The sequence below is a fragment of the Lissotriton helveticus genome, chromosome 2_1 (assembly GCF_964261635.1).
Source record: "Lissotriton helveticus chromosome 2_1, aLisHel1.1, whole genome shotgun sequence".
Lineage (NCBI taxonomy): Eukaryota > Metazoa > Chordata > Amphibia > Caudata > Salamandridae > Lissotriton > Lissotriton helveticus.
The window spans coordinates 1,698,249,763-1,698,275,061 of NC_136059.1; the positions used below are offsets into that span (position 1 = coordinate 1,698,249,763).

The following is a 25,299-nucleotide window of genomic DNA, read 5'->3' on the forward strand; positions in this document are numbered from 1 at the left end:
CGGAGACATTACTCACAGTGACCAAGGAACACCACCTAGGTTGTCAACTGTGCTCACGTATCCTGGCGATCAAACAGGAACAGGCAAGTCAGTAACAGCAAGGGGGTAGAACTAAACACAAGCACGATAGACAAGGAGCTAGCAAGGAGGAGTGCTTAACAGGAAAGGAAGGAAATCACAGGGCACACCTGGCAGAAAGAAAATAGCAAACATACAAGGTAATAGAAGCAAGACAGTAGGAATAGAAAGACAGAAACCTAGGAACTGGAACCAAAGAAATGGGAAGAAAGGAAGGGACTGGAAAAGTATATACAGAAGGGGAGGCTACAAGAGTATACCAGAATTGTGCTGGATCAGGAGTCAAGAAAACAAAATAGTACTGAAGGCTGTGCTGGAGCAGGAACAGAAATTGTGCAAAAGCTCAAGAGACGCGGTAAGACTGCAGGTAGTGCTAGTTCAGAAACAGGGAATTACTAAAGTTCAGGAGTCAAGGTAGCACTGCAGGCAGTGGTAGTTCAGGAACAAGGAATTATTAAAGCTCAGAAACAGGAATAAAGAATGCTAAGGTTCAGGAGTCAAGGTAGCACTGCAGGCAGTGCTAATTCACGAATAGGGTCAACAGCAGCTCAGGAACAAGGAATAACTAAACCTCAGGAAACATTGGAAACAAGGCTATTGAAAGCTCAAGGAAACACTGGAATCAAGGGTCAGTCTCATCGGGACACAGCTACAATGACCAGCCCCGGACAGGAAGGACCTGGGGCTTAAAAGAACTCACAGTAATCACATGCATCAGATGTGAACAGGCTAGCAAAAGTCAGCCACAGGTGAGCTGTTTCCTCCACTCATCCTTGACCTTCAGGGGTGGTGACAAAGCAGTGAACAGGAAATTCTAGGTAATAGAGTTTCAGGCATGAGCAGACTGGCTTCAAGCATGAGCAGGCTGGCTTCCACAAAACCCGGCATGGATTGGAAATAGATGGCAATTTGCAAGTAGAGTCTAAATGGCTGGAAGTCAGTACATGCATGAAGAGGAGTGTCCAGAACCTTATTATAACAGTGGTAAGTTCCACAATTCGGCCCCCTATTGGTGGGCACGAAAGCACAGGGAGCGAATCGTGACATTCCCCATCTTTAGGCGAACTTCCACACTGGACTGCCCACTTGGTGGGGTCTTCTTTTGCTGACTGCATTTCCCCGTTTGTGTCTGATTGCAAGCAAACAAAATACAACCCCGCCATTGTAGGTTCAACATTTCTTTCATGATCCCTCCTTCCTCTTGTAAGTGGATTGGACCTGGGAACTCCTTCCTTGGGCTGGTGTTTGGGGGCCTTTTGAGAACTCTTGCTGTTTTTATCATGGTTACCCAAGCATTTTCCCTGGGAAGGGCACTTGTCCTCCTTTCTTCTGATCATCTCCTTGGTTCTTCATGGTCACCCTGGTTTGAACCCGCTCAACTGTCATCTCACCCAGTTCCCTGGTAAAACCTGGCGAGGTCTTGCTGGCTTTTTCTCCTTTATTCTGGTGCTGCAAAACCTCCCGTTTAAAAATGGTTAATTATGTACCATACTTTTTTCTTTTCAAGCCAAGGGCAGAAAAAGCCAACAAGACCTCGCCAGGTTTTACTCATTTGTTTGTTTGGTTGTCTTGGGGTCTTTGTATGTACACGTTTTTACAGTACTGTCTAGATTCACTCACTGTAATTTTCACCACTATTCTCATTCGTGCACTTTTACATGTTTGCGTGCACTATTCTGTCTTCACATAGAGAGAGTGACCAATGATGAGAAGTGGGTATACTGGGTATTGCTAAACCGGCAACCCCCTCGGGTGTTACTACCGTGAGGCACTCTCTCTACTCTCTACACTTTCCTGTTTTCAGTAAGTGTTGGCCTGTGTGTTTTTACATTGTTTTGACTTGGTGTTTATTAATCTAGACATCCTGACCTGAGGAATAGTGTTATTATACACATCCAGGGTATAGAAACCGATAGCGAGATCGCTTACCCCTTATATTGGTCTAGCAGTTGAATGTTTTGTTGGATGAGGTAGGGCTATATTGTGATTAATTGTGATTGAGTGGGGGGAAGCCTTACCCTTTACCTTCCCCCTACACCCCTGGGGATTAATGAGTTCTTCTCCCCTCACATGCCCACTTCTTCTTGGCCAGAGCCATCTTCTCTCCTTCTGAGGCTCTATAAGCCAGCTCATGCCTCAAGCTATCGTTCCCTAAGGGGCAGATCGAGGTCACATCTGGTGGATCCTTTCCCCCCACTAGTACTAGAGAGGGCCCTGCTTACTGCGTGTGTGGAGAAGTGTTCGTCTTCCTCATCACTGACATCTAGGGGTCTCTCCTCCTGTCCTATTATCTCTTAATCTCCTGCTGTATCAAGGGTCTTATCCTCTAGCTGGACCTCTTAGCAGGCCGCACAGGCCTTTATCAGCACTACCTTCTTGGAACTGAAGGGTACTGGTAATCCCTAGCCCTACACAGGTCCTCAAGCTCATTGACTTGGAGTGTGGGTAGGCTAGCTAGATCAAGCTGCATGGTATTTCTTAGTTTTGGGTCCCCAAGCTTTTTGCAAAAATTGAGGTCAGAGTAATTTAGAAAAAATGAATCAATTAATATTAGTCCAAATTAAAAATCAAAAACTATTTTTGCACTATGTCTATTTAGAGGATTTGTAATTGTCCTGCCTAGACACTGAATGGTGTTACTGAACACAAGCTCTGGATAACACCTCTGAACACCATATGTACTAAAATGGGTTATTAGTAGGTTGGGGTATTCACTCTCAGCTAGTAATAATACCAGAATCACTAAGAGGTCCAATCAAGTCTCAGTAAATTAGTCCTAGCTCAACCCTTGGTAGCTTAGCAAAGGAGCAGAGAGAGGTATGTGTAAAGCATTAAATACCACCTAAACAGTAAACAGGTACAAGACACAACATGATAAAAAATCCCACACCATTTGATAAAAATATAGAATATTTTCATCTTTAAAATGACACCAAAATGACAAAAATCCAATGTAGTGAACCGGACATATGAATTTTTAAAGATTACATTAAAAAAGTGTGCATTCTAGTGCCAAAAAACTAAAAGTGCCACTCGCTGCTATCTGGTTGCTCTAAACAGGGACAAAGTAGAAGTTTTAGGCCGACCACAATGGAGTGCCTATCGGATAAGTAGAGCTCTAGGTCTCAGTCAAAATGTTACCTTCTGACTTTTTCTCTCGACGACAAGTCCTCAGTTTCCTCTGATCTGGCATGCATTTCGACAATGAGGGCCTGCCGCATGTTGGTGCCACAGTGAGACTCTGAAAGTCTTCGTCTTCGAAGGCGAGGAGCTCCTGAGCTTTCTGCGGGGGAAACACCAGCACGGCCAGGTCAATTCATGAGTCTGCAACTCAAAAAACAAAATGGTATCCTGCATGGATAAACCACATTATTGACTTTTGCCACACTGAAATCATTTAGTTTTACCCTGGGATCTTGGAAACAATCACACCAGATGTTTATTTGAATATTTGTATATGATTGTCTACGTTGTGTCTCCAATCAACAATCGCTTGAACTAAATTAAAAACAAATACATAAATATGATCAAACCCTTCATCTTTCCACAACTATATATCACAAAACCAAACCCAAAAATACATTTTTTTTAAGGATGTCTTATTCCTTCCTTATATTCCAAATTGTGGTTGCACAATTCATTCACCGTGCCATCAAAATCACAATCTTGGGCAATCATGCCTTATCCTTATTTTAAAGTTCATATGATTCCATTTGCCTTATATTTTTACAAAGAACTCTTCCTGCTGGTACTGTTGACTTGTTTCGGTCCAACTTAGTTTACAGGCCTCTTCAGGACTAGGAAGACCATAGTACCTAATAATCAAATACATCATGAATCAATCTACATCTACCCACAACATATGTTACACAAACCGTATACTGATAGTGCATAACCAGGGCTTATCAGTGTATTTTGTGAAGTCCATTCCAAACCAATTTTTTTTAATTAAAAATAGGAATTAAAACTAAAAATGATCACCACATGCCCTAAACACCACTGTATGGGACACCTTGCCACCACTAACTCATTCTTGTGTCATGCATAGAATTAGGTGGATGCTGGTCTTACATTGGTTATGCCTAAAGAACCATTGAGGTTATACCAATACCAAAACGACACCTGATGCTAAGACCACAGTTAACGCTAAGCCCCCACACCAGGCTTTTCTCATGAATTCATCTACCAGAGCACAGCCTCTGGTAAACTTCACTTCCTGCAACTGTGAAAGATGGGAATGCCAACTATCTACCACTGCTTCAAAACACAACTTGACCATCGACACTAAGACGGTCTCCTCCTAGGAGCTTTTGTGCAAAACTTTGAGTCAGGCACAGTCTATTCTTTGTGGAGCCTTGAGTGCAGCAGATTCAGTCCTCCTGGTTGCAACCCTTCTGTAGTGCAGTCCAAGGGTCCAGCAGTGTAGTTCTTCTTCAACTGCTGTTACAGGTAGTGATCTAAGGAGCTCCTGCAGCTCTCCCATATTTATCCTCTGTTCTGGGCTGGCAGGAGGAGGAGGGTCACCCCAACCAATTGGGGTAAAGCTACCTCCCTCTGCTATGTCAACTTCTTGTGAAGTGTGGCATATTTTCGACCCAGAATGCAGTCTCCCAGAAATCAAAATTGAGAAATGTTCTCCTTGGTGTGTGTGTGTGTCTGTTTAACCCAACACAGTTTTTGTGGCTAACAACTGACTTCACTCCCCTTCCAACCCCTTTCCTAACCTAATTAGACGGGCTCCCATCTGGCTAGGGATCAAGTAAGTGAGGGCTGGCCTGAGTCTTATGACATCTGTTCTCCTGCTTTGAAGTCTAGCTTTTCTCCCCAGCCCCATTCCCCACCCAGGCTTCTCTGGGAAGCATATTTTCTCCCACCATATGTATGTATGTATTGTTTCAGGCACAGGCCTGTTCACACCTACTCAGGTAGCAGCTTGGCTCAGGCGGTAAAAGGCTGACAAATCAGAAGAGGCTGCTACGGGTCTGCTTTAGGTAACTTCAGGATAGCAAGCTCTCAAACTACTTTGCTGTAATAGGTATAATGAATCTGACCATGGCAAGTTGTTGGATTTATTGTAACCATTATTTTGATACTGTGAATGATATAAAGAGCTAGCTCCAATCAAACGTACACTTCATTAAGTTTAATAAAGTCTTCCCATGTTAACCTATGAGGATAGCAGCACTACAATAGGGAAAACCAACTTTGGCTGTCTTTCGATATCACGCCATGTAAAACATATTTATATTGTCCCTGCTTTTTATTATAAGGCACTCTATTCCTGGGGCACCTATGGCAGACCTTAATGGTAACATAGAAGTCATAAAAAGGTAGTTTTGGAATTTAGAAGTACTTTTAATTCCAAAGTCGAATTTGGACATAGTTTTATTTTAAAACCAGCCTGCATACCAGGCATGGCTTTATAATGACACCAGACACCACAGTGGTGCACACGTAAGTGCATTAAGTCCACTGGGGTCTCTAAACCTACATTCCGTACTATAGGGCATGTAGGTTATCTTTGCCAATTAAAATTATACCAATTTCCATATATCTTTAGAGGACAGAGCGCTGGCCATGAACCTGGTTATCAGAGCCCAGGGCACTTTCGGAGTCAGTTGCCACCAGCATCAGTCAAAATAATGGATGTGATTGGAGCAAACAGGATGACTTTCCTAAAGGTGATGTTTTGTTCATGATTTTTCTACTTAGTTTTTGGATTTTTATTGTTTTGCGTTTTGACTTTAGTTATCTTTTGGTACTGCATTAATATTTTGCTGATTGCCTTTAGGTGACGCCTGTCTGCTCTGTGCCACAGCTACCAGGGGGCAGAGAGCAGGTTAATTTATTGACTTTGAGGGTATACCCTGGCCAGGGTTGTGATTAATCGTTGATTCCCCCCATTAATAATCCAATGTATTAAAGTTTCACACCAAGTACGGCTTGATTCAGGTTAGCAGACTTTACTGCAGAAGAAAGCAAAACCTTCTGTCTCAGCTTGAACAGGAAATGGACTATTTCACTCTTTTCCCTAAAATAAAGCTTTAAAAACGTAACATGTCGAAACTTAACCTCTAACCAGAGACATTGCATAAAGCCAGGGGCTTGCGGCCCAACCATCGCTTCAATTCATTGGCTTCACTGTCACTCTTATTTGCTGCCTTCTAATTGGGCATATCATGCTTGCTTCACGTCCTCCTCTTTCGGCTGGAGCATTGATCAAGTACTGATTGCTTAAGCTATATTGGTGTCCTTCCACTGATCGCGCTGTGATTGAGGTACTACTTTTATTTTTTCTCCCCCCCCCATCATCCGTGTTGCACCTTTTGCCATTTGTAGCTTAGTTTTACTTAGCCGCACACACTTCAAAAAAGCCCCTTTCTCCTTTGAAATGAATGTTTATTGTAATAACTTATGTTATCTGCTTTTATTGTGGCAACAGATGTTATCTGCTTCCGAAAGTATTTTCACTAAGACATGGACATGGGCACAATTGCTTTCTTTATGTGATTAGATTTTTTGCCAAATTACATATTTTCTTTAATTTTCACACATGGTGAGATTTCTTGATTTGGTCAGAATTACAAGGGTATTGTCCCAAGACCAAACAAGCTTTGGCAAAGCCATTAGGTCATACCACTGAGACTATTGGTTCTCTGCCATTGCCTTTCGTCCCTGCTGTATAGCATGGGCATTACCAGCTATGGCAATGACGTGCAGCCATGCTGTATAGCAGGGTACCTAAAAAAATTTTTTTAAAAGGGTCTATGATGCATCCAGCTCCAATGAACTTTAAAAAGAAAAATATGCATAAATCCTAGCTACGTCATAGTACTTTTTAAAATTAGTTTTAGCCACTCTGAGTCGACTCATTTATCTGCTTCACTATTAGCGATTTGACACGGGCGGCCGAGATTTGGGTTGGACCTCCCAACGCTATTATACTGCGAGAACCAATTTGGATATTAATTTTGAACGGACGTTTCCCACTTTACCTATGTAGTGGCTGACATCCCTCTTTTTGGCCCACTGTGGAACTACGATGTGTTGAATCCTCACCACAGACCAATGATGGGTTTAACCGTATGAAATTCCCTTCTCTTTGATAGCCCTGACGAAGTTCAATGTGAACGAAATGCGTTGGCTCAGGAATTTGTTTTAACTGGAATTTTATAAAAGAACTTGGAAACAAGAATTGGAGCTTACGAGCACTCCTTTTTTGGTGCACCATCCTTGTATATATGAACCTTTTTGCATGTTCAATGTATAAACTTAAAACTCTTGGGATTCAAGCGATGGAGTTTCTTCTCATCCAGAATATAGGGTACCTTTCATAGATTCACTTGCTTGAAACATTCCCTGTCGTCGAGATGGGAGTCTCCGGTTCTTTTATAATGGTAATGTCACACTAGACATAGTAAGTAGCAGGCCTAAGGCCTTATATTTAGTAACATATCTGTTTCCTTATTTAAAAATGGACCAAACTTAAGAGAACAACCACCCTCTAGAACCTTCGTGGAAGAAGCTCCAGTTCCTCAGATTTTCTACTGCACGTCGTGCTAAGGGAGTCTCCACTGAGCTCTGGTCAGTTCTCTCATCCTATCTTCAAATTTCCCTTGTCTATAGATTTTTTGTTGGATTCAAGGTATTTTTCTTCTATTTTCCTTTGTCTGAGTGAAGTTCTTAAATTTCTTCATGTCAGACACACCTAAAAAAGGCCTTTTTAGGCCCTGTGGTACCTGCAGGAAAAAGACTTCACTTTGATGACCCTCATAAAAACTGCCTTTACTGCCTATATCCTGATCACAAGCCGAAGGATTGCAAGGTATGTCACACTTTTTCTTCAAAGACTTTGAAGGACCATGAGGGGAGGCTGTAAATATCGCTGGTGAGGCTTAAGGACAGGGAGGACCCTGTATCTTCAAAGGAGAGTGATGGTTCCTCAAGATCCTCCTCAAAGATGCCTCAAAAAAGACCTCAGGACATTTTGCCAGATCACTCCTTGCAGCAACCTCCTTAGAAGACGCACAGAAAGTCTTCAGAGGCTACTAAGAAGCAAGTTCTGCCTTCTAGGGCATCTCCTTCTCTTCTGGATTTGACGTCTGCCGAAAAAAACTGTCAGAAATCTGCTTCAGACCCCCCTACTCCTCCAGTGAAAGTGAAACATGCTTTTAAAAGACCTTCTTCAGCCCCGTTGACGGACAGCTCATCAACGATGGTACCGACAACGAAGACAAGACCTCCACTTACTGTCATCGGAGTGACTTTGTCGACGATCTCAGTCTTGCCAGCGTCTACCTAGTCGTAGTCGACGTCTTTGTTGATGAGTCAAGAACCTTTGTCAATGACGATAAAAATAAAAAGGAAAGTCTTTGTCGTCGACGAAGATTGCAACAATGACCAGTCTGCCGACGAAGATGACAGGGAGTTCTTTGTCGATGACGAGCCTATCGTTGATGGCCCTCTCATCAACGATTTCTCCTATTGGATCGTCAACAGCCTTGGCAACGAAAGTTCCATCGTCAAAGACAGTTTTATCATCTATGCCGGTTATTGGGACTTTGATATCAATGCCCGTCGACAGTTCTTCGACGACAGTATGTGTACCAACGACGATGCCAAAATTTACACCCTCATTAACATCTCCCAGTAGAGTCCAAGCCTTATTACCAACTCATCTTTTAGATGACTCAGATGACTCAGATGTAGACAGTAGGTTTGGGGTTGCGCAAAGCCCCTCAGAGTTAAGTGTCAAGTATCAAGAACACTCTGATGATGATTAGTTCTGTGATGAACACTAGTACTACCCTGACCAAAGACATCAACAGCAACAGCCAGAGATGGCCTGTGTTCCTTCCGCTTTGATAACGGACCTACAATGTATGTTGTCAGACTACAAAAGGAGGTTCCTTACATCCGCACCGTCTTCTGCACCAGTGCTTTCTCCACCTCCTGTGGTGCAAGTTCAGCCTCCACCCCTTCCAATATCTCAAGTGCCAGTACAGCTCCTTCCATCTTCAGACAAAGATGAGGAAAACCAACAAGAGGAAGGGGAACTCCTGGGTACACCATCACGTCAGGACGAATGGGAGGATTCAATTATCCCTCCACCAGTGTGTCCATCTCCGCCTTAAGTGGACTCTCCTCCAGAAAATATTGGGGGATTCCATAATCTCTAGGAAAGAGCAGCCAGACGTTTTGAGCTTCCAATGCCTTATCACCAACAAGACTGTTTCCTTTACGATTTGAAGGAATCTTTTAAAAAATCGGTCAGGTCTATGTCCATTACTGACTATATTTGAGATCAGGGCATTAGAATAGTGAGAAACCCTGCCACAGTTCCTTCAGTCGTACCAAGGCTCAACCAGAAGTACAAAGCTCCTGATGACGCACCAGCCTGTCTCACAGTTCACCCCAGACCTCATTCTGTGATTGCCCAGGCGGCACAACGCAGGTCAAAGAACCCTTCGGCTCCCCTGTCAGCACGCCAGATAAGGAGGGTAGGAGGCTGGATAATATCGGCAAACATTTTTACATTATGTTGGCAATGACAGTCAGAGCGTGCAATTCCTTAGCCCTGCTGGGACGCTACAACAAGCAGATGTGGTCAGACATTGCTCCTTACCTCAACGATCTTCCCCAAGACATCAAGGAAGAGGCAAGGAATGTTTTGCTGGAGGGCGAACACTTCGCTTCGAAGATTATTGACTGTTCGATGGATATCACTTCCACTGGTTTCCGTCAGCTAGCTGGGGCTGCGGTTTTAAGGCACCATGGATGGCTAAAGGCTTCAACAGTCAGGCCTGAGGTCCAGACCAAGATTCTAGATACGCCTTATGATGGACAAGAGCTATTTGTGAAGCATATTGACGAAGCCCTTCAGAGGATTAAAAAAAGACACTGATACAGCCAAAGCTTTGGGCACCCTCCAGTATAAAAGAACCCCTTTTCGGGGTGCACGGGGTAAAAGCCAGTCATCATACAGGGGAGGTTACCAGCAGTATAGGTACCCTTCCTATACGTCCTCTAGCCAGCAATACAGGATGCAGTTTGCCCAGAGACAGCAGAGTGTGACTGCCTATAATAAATCTTTCTTTTGAAGGAAAGCTGGATGACAAAAAGATTCTACAAGGCGTCAATGACCTCTTACTTATGCAGGTTACAACTTCTTCACCTTCCCTCAAAGTAGGCGGCAAAATATCCCATCATCTTGAAAACTGGTAACCAATTTCAACGGACAGCTGGGTTCCACAACTAAATCAATTTGGCCATTCCCTAGAATTTATACAGCCACCTCCACCAACACCACCTCAACTTCTTGGTCGCAGCCATTTGCGCCAGTTACAGTTGGAAATAAATGCAATGATCCAAAAAGGGGCAATAGAGAGTGTTCCTTTTCATCAAAGGGCAAAAGGCTTCTATTCCAGCATCTGTTTAGTGCGCAAGAAGAAAAACAAATGGAGGCCAATTTTAGATTTACGAAATGTAAACAAATTCCTCAAGAAACAGTCATTCCGCACGGTCACCATACATGAAGTCATGCAGCTTCTCAATGGAAATGACTACATGGCATCCTTGGACCTCCAAGAGGCCTATTTCCATATACCTATTCACAAGAAGCACAAGTTCTGAGGTTCGCTGTAGCCGGCAGCAATTATCAATTCCAAGTTTGACTTTTCGGGCTCAAATCTGCCTCACACGTTTTTACAAAGTTACTAGCTCCGGTAGCTGCGTATCTCAGACCGCATCATCACCAAGTTTTCCCATATCTCCTTCTCTCAACGCCTCGAAGAAGTCTTCCAAAACCTGTTTGCGGCTTTTCAGCAAGTTGGGTCTCACGTTAAACCCAGAGAAGTCAGTCCTACAGCCTTCTTGACGTCTAACATTTCTGGGAGTTATCCTATATACAGTTCTGAAAAGGGCCTATCCAACGGAAGAAAGACAGCGAAAACTCCAGACTTTAGCAAGCTGCATTCAAAGAATAAGTCTCTTTCCATACACCTGTACATATCTCTGCTAGGCATGATGTCCACTTGCATTCTTCTGATTCACATTGTCGTCTTCAAAAGCGTCCTCTTCAGGAAGACTTGAGCACACAGTGGGTTCAGGTAAATGGAACCTTCAACGACGTGATCCAGGTGACTCCACAAATGGTTGCCTCTCTAACTTGGTGGACTCATCCTCACCATCTGTCTTAGGGCTTACCTTTCCTTCCACAAGCCACTCATCTGGTGATAATAGATGCTTCTCTGCAAGGTTGGGTAGCCTTTGTGCAAGAACTTCAAATTAGTGGCAAGTACCTTCTCAGCTGAATTTACACATAAATCTCTTAGAGCTAAGAGCACTCTTTCTAGCTCTCCAGGCGTTCTTACTCAGGATACAAAATTTGGTAGTGCCTGTCAGGGCAGACAATACTACGACAATGCACTATCTAAACAAACAGGGAGGAACTTGATCTCTCTCCTTCTCCCAAGAATCTCAACGAATTTGGAACTGGGCAATTCAATATGAAATCTTGTTGAGAGCGGAGTACGTTCCAGGAAAAGAAAATATAATAGCAGATTCACTAATCAGATAAGGACAACCTGCCATGAGTGGGAGTTCAACCAGAATACCCTCAGCAAAATCTTCTCACAGTGGGGCAAAGCAGCTATAGACCTTTTTGCCTCAAGCAGCAACGCCAAATGCCAACACTTCACAAGCTGGCATCCCCAACAGGGCTCTCTGGGGAATCTGTTTTCAATAGCTTGGTCCGGCGTATTTGCCTACGCTTTTTCCCCCAATTCCTCTCCTTCCCAAAGTTCTAAAGAAAATGAAAGCAGAACTTTGCAAATTAATTCTAATAGCTCCAGCGTGGCCTCGCCAACATTGGTTCAAGGGAACTTCCCTCAAGACTGCAGGGAGATTTTGTCTTGTGCTAGAGCAGACAGTACCAACAGAACTTATTCTTTGAAATGGAAAAGGTTCTGTGTCTTGTGTGGATCTGCAAAAGTGTATCCCCTCATATCATATCTTGAGGAAGTGTTGCCATATCTCCTCCACCTAGCAAATCAGGTCTGGCTCATACTTCGATCAAAGTTCACTTGGCTGCAATGTCTTGTTTTCGAAGATCTTCCAAAGGGTCTTCATTGTAGTCAAACAGACTGATAAAACAGTTTCTTAAAGGTCTTTTCAGAACTTTTCCTCCTGTAAAATCTCCACCTCCAATGTGGCAACTCAACATGGTACTTGCTCAACTTATGAAGCAACCGTTTGTGCCAATACATAGAGCTGACATAAAATTTCTTTCTTGGAAAACTGCTCTTCTTTTAGCTCTTGCATCTGCAAGAAGGGTTAGTGAACACCAAGCTTTCACGATACAAGAACCATTCATTCAATTTAACAATGATAGAGTGATCCTTTGTACCAACCCAAAATTTATACTTTATAAGTCCCTTGAGCCAGTTGTCTTAAAATCCTTCTTTCCAAATCCACAAACGGCAGCTGAACGAGCCTTACATTCTTTGGACTTAAAGTGTTGCCTTGAGTTTTATCTAGACAAAACAAAATCCTTCCGCAAGTCTAAGCAGCTTTTTTTTTTAGCTTACAGCTTACCCAGAAAAGGTTTTCCCTTAACAAAACAGAGAATATCTAGATGGATCTCTATTGCTATTCTCTTCTGTCACCAGCCAGCTGGTCAACGTCTACAATCAAACCTTTATGCCCATTCAACTAGGCAATATCTACGTCTATGGCGTTGTTTGCTGGTGTGTCCCTCTCAGACATTTGTTCGGCAGCAACCTGGAAAACGCTGCATAGATTCATTAAGCATTATTGCTTGGATTCCGAATTGATGAAGGATGCTGCAGTGGGAGAGGCGGTGCTCAGACATCTATTCCAATAAGGTGAGCCTTCCTTCCATCAACATTTCTAATGCACATTTCTCTGTTCTTTTCTCTTCGTTATGCCAATAATGGAAACTATGTTGTGGATATTTCATAATTATATGCATAATTCAGTTATTTATATGCATGTTTTTGTATTTAATTCTCAAGAAATATTTGTTGACTATTCTCTTATGTGTGGCTTATGTATATGACGAAATGTGCTCATTACTTCTATTTTTTCTGATTCAAGCATGTGAATCTATGAACGATACCCTAATACTGCATAAGAAATAAGTTACTTACCTGTAAATACAGCTATCCAGTATTGGTATCTTTCATAGATTTACATGCGACCCGCCCGCCTCCCATAGAAGAGCTTAATTAATACTCTCAGTTCCACCTCTGGTTACGCACAGTGCTTATGAAAATCTGAAGTACTGGAGCTCCGTCAAGGAAGGTTCTAGAGGTTGGCATCAGCTGATAGGTTGTTCTCTTAAGTTTTATCCTTTTTTAAATAAGGACTCAGAAATGTTACTAAATATAATGGCTTAGGCCTGGTACTTTCTATGTCTGGTGTGAAATTACCATTATAAATGTACCGGGACTCCTATCTCGATGACACAGAATGATTCAAGCATGTGAATCTAAAAAAGATACCAATACTGGATAATTGCTGTTCCAAGTAAGTTACTAATTTCTTCTTTTTCAAGGGATGTTATTTAGAAGAAAAGGTTGAAATCTGCTTTCATTTTCACAACAGATTTACATTTAAAAGACAAATATTTTTCAGGGCTTAATATTTCAGTCAGTTGCTGTACAATCATAAACATATAACATGAGGTATGATAAGGGATAAGTGAATAGGTGAAAAGAGCAGATGTGGAGGAGGGAAAATGAATTGGTGACTTGTAAAGCGAGACAGCTACCCAAAACGTGCATCCGGCGCTACACTAAGTAGGAGGTGGCACAATGAGCATATGAGATTATTGGTTAACCAGATCTTTAGAGCCAAATTACAACAGTTTATTGAAGCAATTATAATTTTCAATGCCATGTGAAGTAATAGGAAGATTCTTCCAAAGTTCTGCGGCCCAATGTGCAATAAGGGAAGAGGGAGAAGAATAGAGGATAGATCAGAAAAGGATCAGAAGAGCGGAAAGGAACAGAGTATGGTGAAGGGAATGAGGGGAAGAAGTTGCAATGTAGGAAAGATATTATGGAAAGTGTGAATGGGAGGAAGGTGCAGAAAAGGATGTTGAAGGAGAGATTTCCACTAAATACAAAACTCCAAGCTCAAAATGATCATAAAGGTTCTTAAAACACACTGGCATCTTGTATTCACATTATTTCCAGTGTCGGGACTAATTATGCCTCTTGAACCTTTCTCATCAGCCCCAAATCTTTGTAACTTCTGTGTTGTGTGTTGGGGGAGAGATGTTTATTTCCAGTTGAAAGCGGTAGCATTGGAGGTAAGAATACCTTCGTTCCACAGAGTCATATTTAGTGAAGACTAGATGCTGTTATGTTAAAATCAAATGTCTTCCGGGTTGACCGACAAATGCACTGGCTATCCAAACATTTCTCTTCAGATCAGTTTTCAGTTCTGGTATGTGTCAGTGGACAGGTGGTGCCATTGCTGTTGCGTAGAACCTGGTTCCCAGCCACACCTGTAATAAATACTAATTCTTCTTCAGACAAAAGGTTCATTTACAACTACATATCATTAGGATGTCAAAATACTGTTTTGAAATGTCTAGATTTGATAACAGTTTGTGAAATAATTGATGCATCTCTTATCTATTTGTTTAATTTTCAGCCCTGTAAAGGTGACATTGATAGGTTCGGTATTGTTCACGTTACAGCACACTCAGCATTTATCGATAACGAAGCACAACCTCGTTTTTTTGTACAGCATCTTTCTAGTGTTCACAAAGGTAAGTGCAGGTCATTTATATGCTTGCTAGCATGACCATCATGAAGCTATGTAGTATTTATAAGACACTGTTGAAACAAACCGCAATTTTTACTGAGGAAAGAAAGGTCGGTTAAAGTGGAAATTGAATATCAAGGTCTTCTCCCTATACCAATTTCTCCTGCTCTCATAGACCCTTTCAGTTTTTACTCTCTAAATATTTACCTCCAATAGATGCTTGCACCTACAAATTCCTCATGTAGAAGATATCCTGTGATGTACGATCAAATATGTAAAAAACAATTCTGCACTTTCATAAGGAAGCTAGGCTGCACCGAGGGAGCTCTAAGCTTTTCTTTCCAATTTTCCATGCACCACAAGTACTAAAAATACAAAGGTTCCCTCTATATTTTGTTCATCGGATGTATCTTATTCCACGGAAGTCCTCTGCTGCCTACAAAAACTTAATGATTCAAGCTGTACGCTATGTGCAATAGGAACAGCACAACTCTTAGCCAAGTGACTAGATCTACAGAGAAAAGTGCAGCATGTGGAGGCTCCAGAAATGAATAGAGAAATATGTCTTATCAGGAGAAATTATGACGTTCAATATCAAAATGTTGGCATTTGACTTAGAAGACTGACTCTATAACACCAACACAACTTTCAAGAATGAGACTTCATTATAGCCTTCTAGCACGCTGTTGCGGGCTATGCCGGCCATTAAAGGCCTGCTCCACCTTTAACAAGGGAGCGGGACTTTTATGCAGGTATTGCCCAGCTACGGTGGGCTATTAGGCCATTAGAACATTCCGCCACTAGAGGGCAGAACTTTCTAACAAATAAAAAAAGGCCTCACAAACCTGAGGAAGCCTTTGTTCACAGCAAAAGCTGTGAACAAACATTGGAATGTTGGAGAGCCAGGCTTCTACCAGCCATTAGAAGCCCAGAGCACTCCATTGTCTTCAATGGAGCGCTCAACATACCAATGTTCTAATAAACTTTGAACCAAAGCTCATTACACCTTTCATAATTGTGGATCAAGTTTAGAATTTTCAAGGCAAGAAGATTCTGGACATGTCAGAATGTTTTCAAATCTTTTTGAAGAAAGTGATGCCTCCACTGGTACACTTCTCAGACACTCCATCTCCAATACTTCTGATTTCCCACCACTTCAGGAAGTAATTCTGTAGTTCTTGTAATCATTCCTCCTTAGGTAATTCTTTTGGCTCCTCTTCCTTCAGCTTCATAACTTTCGGTACCTCTCCTTCTCCACTGGGCACAATGACTGCTGCTCCTCCTATTCCTTCACCACTAAAACGAAATTTTGCCGAGTGGAGATCTTGCATGTCTCGGCACCATCACTGCAGACACCATTTTAGACACAACTATTCTAAAAGATTGAATTTGGTGATGGCTTGTACTGCCAGGACAACAAAGTCTTTATGTTTAACTTTTGTTTTCAAGAGTTAGACATTAGTAGCATACTTTGCCAAATACTCATCCAACCAAAATCTCTCATATGGTTTATATCAATAAGTTCTATAATGTTTTGGCATCATGTACATTACAGCCCGTCAGACATATTCTTTTGTCCTAACTGAAAACCTGCAAAAGTCCGAGATTTATGAGAAGTGGGGAGAATAATTTTCTGAGCTTTCCTGAGCACAAGAAGAAACCATTCTTCGTTTTGGAGGCCTCCAAACAGACATTGAAGTGTTGTCTGGATTGTGCCGAAACAGGGACTCAATCTATAGCAAAGGTGATTATCTAACTCCAGCGCACCTGGCTTCACTCCACAGACTTCTCAGGAGATGCCTGAATGGCCATAATGGACATGCTCTTTAATGACAAGTGGCTTTTTTGGGAGAAGTCGGACTCCTCGCTGGAACCTTTTTTAAATAGTCATCCCCCTGTACTCTTGCTGGACTTGGCCTCCCTAGTGAAGCTTTTTAAGCTTTTTCACCATTAGGACTATCACGTGTATGCCCTCTCTAGGGATAACCCTCAAGGCAACGGGAAACTTCCCAGGCAGGCCAGAACCTCAGCAGCTATATTACTCCTTCTGTGGCATGAGTGATTGTAAGAAATGCTAACATCACCAGCAGGAGCAGTTCCAGTCTCCCCATTTTTGTTGGATGTGACCCTACAGAACCAATTTGACTACTCTATTTACTACCACAATCCTCTGATGGGTGGAGGGTCTTTCACTATCCACCCATGTGGGGGCGGCTTCACTCACAGTGTCGGGTGTCCATGTATATTCGTACTTGGGAGAATCACCGGTGAAGTCTGGGTCTCTTGCGCTAGTCGTAGAATAAGTACTTGGACTGTACTCTCAAAGCCTGTTATTCCCATTTCATTCTTATTTTGTGACTGACCTTTGTAGGTGAAGTGTTAGACATGACCTGTAGGAATAATTGTCCTCCTCCATACAGGATTACAGACAATCGGAATATGATTCCAATGTTTCTGAATCTGACTTTGTACTTTGTTCTAGAAGTCCTATAACTGTTGGGCTTGATGGTCTTGTGCATACTGTTGGCACCCTATGCCAGTGGCATATGAGGAACCTTCATTGGTGTTGAAGACATCAGAGGAGGTTTCGGCTCATGCAGATATTCCACTCTGCCCTCCTCTTCAACCTCAATGTGGGTCCTTTGTTCAGTTCTCCACGGTCGCAGGTTGACAGTGTTACAGATGCCCTCTCGTTGGGCTGCAGTAGCTTCCACAGAGAAATGTTGGAGCTGCAGTCAGTCTTTCCCTAAATGTTTTTCTCTCTTCCACTCAAGGGAATACCACCCAGGTCCTATGGATAACAGTCACCATCCACAGTGTCAACAGACAAGGGATTGTGGATTCCTGGAACTGTGTTGGAAAGCCTTACACCTGTAGCGTTGGGCCCTACAGTGGTAAATTTTTCCGTTGACAGACTGCATTACTGGCACCCTCAATGTGAGGGTGGATACACTGAGCACATCACTTTCTGAAGGGCCATGAGTGGGAACATCATTGTGACATAACAGACATGATCTTTTCCATATTGGGATGTCCATGTTTGAATCTCTTTCCCACAGGCCGCATTCTAGATTTTGTGCCATACATTTTCCTTCAACTAGTTCGTAACGGGATGCCTTCGGATTCAACCGGTCACTGGGCCTGCTTTACATGTACCCGATAATCCACCTTCGGACAGAAGTGCTGCAAAAGGTGAGGGAAGACTGAGCTTAACTGATCCTGATCCGCCCATTTTGGTTGAGAAGTATTTGGTACTCTGATCTGTTGGAGCTCCGTATTTGTCACCTCTTGCTCTTTCCCACAGATTGGACCCACCTTTGAAGAAAGATCCTGTCTGCTAGCCCTTTGACTGCAAGTATAGACATTTAGTGCTGCCAAAAATGATGCTTTCTGTTTGACAGACTTTATTTTGAATGCCAAAAAACCTGCTGCAAAATCCATTTAATCAGTCTGCTGGGCCAAGTTATTTCTTGGTGTGAGTCGAAGTGCCTGGATCTTTTCCATTCTTGTCTGTCCAGTGTTCTCTCTTTTGCTCTGTTTAATGCCCAGAAGGATATAGTAGCGTCCACCGTAAAAGTATATGTGGCTACCTTGTCTGACTTAATGTGTGTACCGGACTAATCCTCTCTGTTTAAGTCTTCTCTAGGGGCACTTTTTTAAAGTATTAACTGAATCTGTTTCATCTCACACAGTTTATTGTTACACAGTTTAACCGTCTCATGCTTACCCAATATGGATCACTACACATTTTTTCAGTCCCTTCCCACCCTGTAAATACATTTTTCCTTAAGTGTCAATAATTGCAGCCCCCAGAGTTGATTAATTACCGTCCCTTTAGGTCCAACCACTTTTCCCTGTGTCCCGCCCACACTGGTACTTAATACCCTCTTGAAAAAAGTAATGTCTGCATTCCACTTGGGATTGGCTCTTACTCTTCCATTGTTCTGTCCACTTCCTCACCACACCAAGAAAGACGTAGGACAGCACGACTCAGGGACAACTTAAGTATTTTTGAGGCCCCAGGCACAGCATATTTCGGGATCCCATGAATGGACCAACTTTAGATTTCTTTACAATTTGCAGTTAATTCAAACCCACATGATGCCACATAATATTGAACTGTACATAAAAGGTGCCCACAAAATCACCCAAACCTTAAGATGCCCGGCATCCACCAGTCAAAGCGTACCAAAAGAAGGCTTGAGCAAGCTTTGACTGTGGCCATTCCTTTTTGCGCTTGTATCTTGATTTTGTTTGTTTTGCTACATTTTACATGGTATGACTAACCATCCTATTCCTTTTATCGTTGGAAGAACAATGAATTGGTGGATGTTTTGTGGACTACATCATAAGATAGACATATGTATACACCACTTGAAATTCACGACTGACATTCTACAACAGGGAAAATCAAAGCACTGATCAGAAGATTTTCTCCATTACACCAGCAGAAATCTGATAATTTTCTCTTTAATTCTCTTCCCCGGCCTAGCCCCTCCTCTTCTCTGTATGTGTCTGTACTTCTCTGCCAAGACTGTGACCTGCGGTTCTACAAACTAAGAGTAATGGTAGGAGGCTGGTAAAGACAGAGGTGCGGTAGGGAGAAATAGAATTAGAGAGGCGAGGTCAGGTGAGGCAAGGTAAAGAAAGATGAGGTCGAGATGATACAGGTCAGGGAGTGGCAGAGTGAGGAGTGATGTAGAGAGAAGGTATGGAGAGGTAGACATAGTTATAGAGTGGCAAAGAGACAGGTGATAACACAGATGAAGACTATATGGGAAGATGTCGTATCCACCAGAAATATTGTTACCAAAAGTAAGTAACTTTGTCTTAAGGGGAATCTCCATTGAAATGATAAGCAGTCCGTCCCCAGTGGAAGGATTAAAGGTAGATGACAACTTCTGTAGTAACCTTTGAACGGGAGCAACTGCCACTGAGAGAGCTTGAGGGCATACTTGAGGATTGGGAGTGCCCAAAGCTAGTGTCAGTTTTCATTTCTTTTAAAATAAAAAGTGAAAAAGTTTTTTATCTTGTCACTTAGTTTCCATGGTGACTTCTGTATATTAATGGGATTTAATTTTTTTATGTAGGTACATGGAATTAGCCAATATACCCTTATTTAATAGGCTGCTAATTTAATTTACAATCGAATTAGAAGGTATGGCTTCTTAAGCAAAGTATACTTTCTTCGAACAAGTGCTCCAGGATCCTATACTTGGACGTGGCTATTCAGTGCTTTGATTTCAGTGGTGTTTCCGCTGAAGGAGAATTAGGATTACAGGTAAGAAACCAATCCTTTTTGTTAGGTTTTGCCTGCACAGCGCTTGCGCTTGCGAAATCTATTGTTTTTCATATAAACTTGAAAGGGACTTACATTCTGCCTCCTCTCTTTCCCGTCTTCTCATTGGTTCCTGTGCTTGCCACTTATCGTTCCTCCATTTCTTTTGGCTGCAGCATATTTTCCTGCATATACCTATGCTTGGTCTTTGTCTGCTTCTCTTATCAGTTTCCCGTCACCAAAATATTGTTAACATCCGATTTCGTGGAATTATATTTTCACAAGGTTTAGCCTTGAACTCTTGCAGCATATATATATAACAATTTATCACCCATAGAGATTAAGTGATTTTCATAGAATCACAGTCTGTTGCGTGTCGCCCCAAGACTCAAACCAGGATCCCCAGCTCTTGAGTCAGCAGCTCTGCCCGCTGCACCACATCCTCTACCCTCCCGTGTTATTTGTCAGGGAACTCTTTCTTTCTCCCGGGCGATGATTGATGAAAACAGCTCTTTATTCATTACATAGGTGAAACTGATGCATTAGCAATGCTTGATTTTACAAGAATTGGCTTTTCTTAAAAGTGCCCTGCGATCTTGCTCGACCTTGGCCAAAACTAGCCCTGACCTATCTGGCCTTGCAGCCACTTCCCAGCTGGCTGCTATTAACAACTGGCTGACTCTGGCAGGTGACGAATTTGCTCCCTTAAGGCGGCTCACAGTCAAGCGGGCCCATGCAGCCAATCGCTGGTTTACTCCAGATCTAAAAGAAAAGAAACTAGCTACACGGAGGGCCGAGCGAGCCTGGAGAAGAACTTATAGCCCCGAGCAAAAGACAGTTTATTTGTCCATTTTACATGTCTACAAAAAGGGCATTCTCGAGGCTAAAACTGAGTTTTATACGAGCAGGATAATGGCAGCCGAGTCTCACTCGAAGGAAATATTCTTTACCGTCCATGAACTGGCATCATCCAGTAGAGCCACGGCCACCATCCCCCCTTCCCAGTCCCTCTGTAACTCGCTCAACGAGTTTTTTATTGACAAAGTTGCAAAAATTAAACTCAACATTCCTCTCCCTTCCCCCACATTTGTCAATCCTTCCCCACCCCCCACGGTCCCTAAACTGACCACCTTCCCGCTGTTAACCAATGATACACTTCCTTTACTGCTTTGTCGGGTCAAATCTGGCTCCCCCCTGGATTTTGCCCCAGCCCATATCCTTAGGGAAATTTATTTAGCTTGCCCCACCCCGCCCCTGACCCTTCTTAATGACTCGCTTACACATGGCACCGTCCCCAGCTCACATAAATCAGCGGTTGTCGTTCCAATTATGAAAAAAACTGGCGCCGATTCATCTCTCCCTTCCAATTACCGCCCCATTTCCCTTCTGCCCTACCTTGCAAAAGTCCTTGAGACTCATGTCACGACTACTTTGAGCACCCATGTAGAGGCAAATCACTGCCTCTCTTCCAATCAAGCTGGCTTTCGCCCCCTGCACTCTACGGAGAAGGTGGTGATTTCAGTAATGGACAAGCTACGTGAAGGCATAGACATCAATCTACCACAAGCCCTGATACTTCTGGATCTGACCGCCGCTTTTGACACGGTGGACCATTCCATCCTCCTCAGCCGTGTCAGGGCGGCGGGCATAGAGGGCTTGGCCTTCTCGTGGCTCGAGTCCTTCCTAGCAGGGAGAACTCAAGCGGTCCATTTGGCTGGCTTCGCCGCGGCCTCCTGCAAGGTAGAGTGCGGGGTCCCCCAGGGCTCGTCACTTTCCCCTCTTTTATTTAATCTATACATCTACCCCCTTATTTTTATGTTACAGCAGCTGGAGGTCACGGTGTTCAATTACGCCGATGACCTCCAGCTAATTTTCAACCTTTCCCATTCCCCTTCATCTGCCCAGAATGTTCAGTCAGTCATGACGTTTATCCAGGACTGGATGAACTGCAACCACCTGAAACTCAACCCAGACAAGACCGAGTTGGTCCTGACCGGAGGTGGTTGCAGTCCATGGTCCCCCTCCTTTTGGCCCCCGTCACTAGGTGCCCCTCCATTCCCTGTGCCTAAAGTTAAAACCCTTGGGATTCTCCTAAATTCACAGCTTTCTGTTCATTCACAAATTGGTTCAGTGATTTCCTCTTGTTTCTTTTCCCTTAGAATAATTAGGAAAGTTTCTCGTTTTTTCTCCCTTTCTGCTTTAAAAATTATTGTGTTGGCCATGGTACTTTCTCGTATCGATTATGGCAACGTAATCTACAATGGGGCCCCTGCCTATGCGATCCACCGCCTGCAGCTGGTACAGAACCAGGCTGCCCGCCTGATTCATGGCCTACCTAAATACCATCGGGCCAGTCCACTGCTTAAAGCACTACACTGGCTGCCGGTGCGAGAGCGCGCCCTTTTCAAACTTGGCTGCCTCACTTTTCAGGCTAGGTCAGGTACTGCCCCTGAATTCATACGCTCTGCTATCATGCCTTATCTTCCCGATAGAGAGCTTCGCTCCTCTCATACGGCCCTACTAGTCATCCCCCGTTTTAAAAAACAGAGGGCGGGTGGAGCGAAGTTCGCTGTCCTTGCTCCAGTATTCTGGAATTCTCTTCCTGTTGCCCTCCGCACATCGCCTTCCTACCTACAGTTCCGGAAGGATCTCAAAACCTTCCTATTCACGCAAGCTTACCCTGCCTAAATCTCTTCTGCTGCTGCCGCCCACTGCATCACACATAGCGCCATGAAACCGCTGGGTAAAAGTGCGCTGAATAAATGTTTTTAAATTCAAATTTTTTAAAATTCAGTAGGAGTATTTTTAAGCTCAATTAGGAGACAGGTAAGTAACGTTTTAATTTTTTTTACATGTCAGGAATGCAAGTCTATCTTTGGAAGTAGCTTTATCTTCCAACCATAAACCAAACCCCTGCTGACTAGTTTTGTTACAATTTAGGGAAGGTGAGCTCCCTCCCATTAAATCTTGTAGTATTCGAGCAGGCTCACTGCTGCGCAAAGTGAGACGCAGACTCTTTGTTGAAAAAAAGTGGCCCTGGTTTTCATGCTGGTAAATTAGTGTGAAGATTCATTCTAGGATTCTTTCTTGTTCTTTAACATCCATGTCCATTAAGTGTTCTTGTCCTTCCTTGCAAGCATTAATGGCTGTTAATGCTGCAGGTAATCGGTGCTCAAGAATGGGAGTAATCAACAGCAGTTATTCCCTTTCAGGTTAGGACCATAAGGCTATTTTAATCCACTTAGCCCTCCATAATAGTGTGCGCTGTGGGAGCATGAGTCACCTCTTACCTGAAGGATTGGTCGGAAAATAAACACCTCACTTATCCAGTATTGGGGTATCTTTCATAGATTCACATGCTCCCCGTCGCTGAGGCGGGAGTCCCACGGTAAATATGGAAAAGCCCCAAAATACCTGAAATCCCGACTATCCCCCTACATACCGGGTAGGACTTTGCGTTCGTCGGATGCTACTCTTCTGTCCCAGCCCCGCTTCAAATTGACCACGGTGGGGGGCCGTGCCTTCTCCAACACGATCCCAGCTTTATGGAACAAATTGGATCCAGAGCTCAGGAAGGAGAGCAATCTACTTTCCTTCAGAAAGAAACTTAAAACCGTACTATTTAAACAAGCCTGGAGCAGGTCTTAGGTGCATAGCTGGTTTCCAAGTGAATTTAACATCTATCATGTAAATCTGGTCAGACCGCGCTTAGAGACCCCTGTGGTTATAACGCGCCATACAAATTAAATAAATAAAAATAAATAAATAAATAAATAAATACAAAGGTAGTGCCAAAGGTAAATTATAGTAGTAGGCCCCAAAGAAAAAACCTGAGGCCTAGATCTTAGAAGCCTTTCTACCTCAGTATGATAAAAGGACCAAAAAATTGTCCCAACCAATCAACTATCAGCACCCTCTAGAACATTCTCAGCAGAGCCAGTTCTCCTCAGATTTTCACAGCACGTCGTGTGGAAGGGAGTCTCCCTGAGTGCCTGTGGAGAAGTAAATTTTGCCATGTTCTGTGTCCCTACGCCTCATCCATCATATGTTATGTGTGCATGACCAATATGCATATGTTATTCCCCATGTCCGATTAATGACGCAATTCCAGTTGTGTCCACCTCTGATATGTTAGTTTCCAGTCCTCGTGAATACTACGAATATCAGGCCTATGTAAAGTTATGTTGCCACGTTTCTCAGTGTGCACGTTATTCCATTATAAAGTCCCCGTTTCCAGGCCTCAACAGGGCCCGGACCACAGATTCAGCTCCTGTCTCCTGAAAGCCTCGCTGAGGAGCGATACAGCCCCCACCTGTATCCTCGACCCTTCACTTACTTCCTGCCTCGCAGTGCCCGGTGCAGCTTGGCTCTGCCTCTGAGTCTGCCAAGAGTATGTTATGATTCCAGCTATCAGTTCAGTCCTCCTCTTCTGCATTCCTAAGCTACTGAACTGCATCAATAGTTTCCGTCATTATCTAGCCTTCTCGTCTCCACGTTAGAGAAATACTGTATTAATGGTCATTTAATATTCTTCATCACGCACTACATGTAGAATAATGCATGGTCCAGTCTTAGAGTCAAGTTAGCTTTTCCCCTCCTGACTCTTAGTTTATATCAACATGTTCCCTAAACATCAGATACCAGATAGGGTTTAGGTACATGTCGCTCCGACCCTCCAGACTTTAGTCTCTGCTCCTAGCACAGAGTTCGTAGCCCCCAGCTTCTCCTAGTAACACGTCATTGCCAGTTTTCGCGCACCATTAGGTTAGAGGTTCCGGCTCCTTAGGTAGCCCCCTCCTATGTTTCCGCCCCATTCATGACATATTCTGTTACGTTAGCATCACATGTCTAAGTATACTCCCAGTTACACCTCTTTTTACTGTTATCTTTCGCGACTGCTACGCGTCACGCCTTCTGCTCCACCCACTGCTACGCCTACTGTAATGTAATGCTATGTGTTTGCGCTATGTATATAAGTCAATGCATTGTTATTAAAAGTTAGCGCGCTCATCCCAGACCTAGCCCCAGCAGCTGCTGGGCCTCTTTTCCCTTGCTGGGCCCCAGTTGTCCTGCTGGGCCCTGTCACCTCTGTTCCTATGCAGGTCGTCCTGATCCTGTCCTTATGCTGTAATAAACCTGCAGAAACT

The 25,299-nt window shown here is 43.3% G+C and overlaps 1 protein-coding gene across 1 annotated transcript in view; it reads left to right on the forward strand.

Moving 5' to 3' along the window:
- TMEM38B (transmembrane protein 38B) overlaps positions 1 to 25,299 on the forward strand; it is a 376,766-nt gene that overhangs the window by 318,295 nt on the left and 33,172 nt on the right. Inside the window, exon 5 of the mRNA XM_078676654.1 lies at positions 14,761 to 14,878. Within this exon, the coding sequence (XP_078532780.1) occupies positions 14,761 to 14,878 (118 nt within the window). The remainder of the gene's footprint in view (positions 1 to 14,760; positions 14,879 to 25,299) is intronic.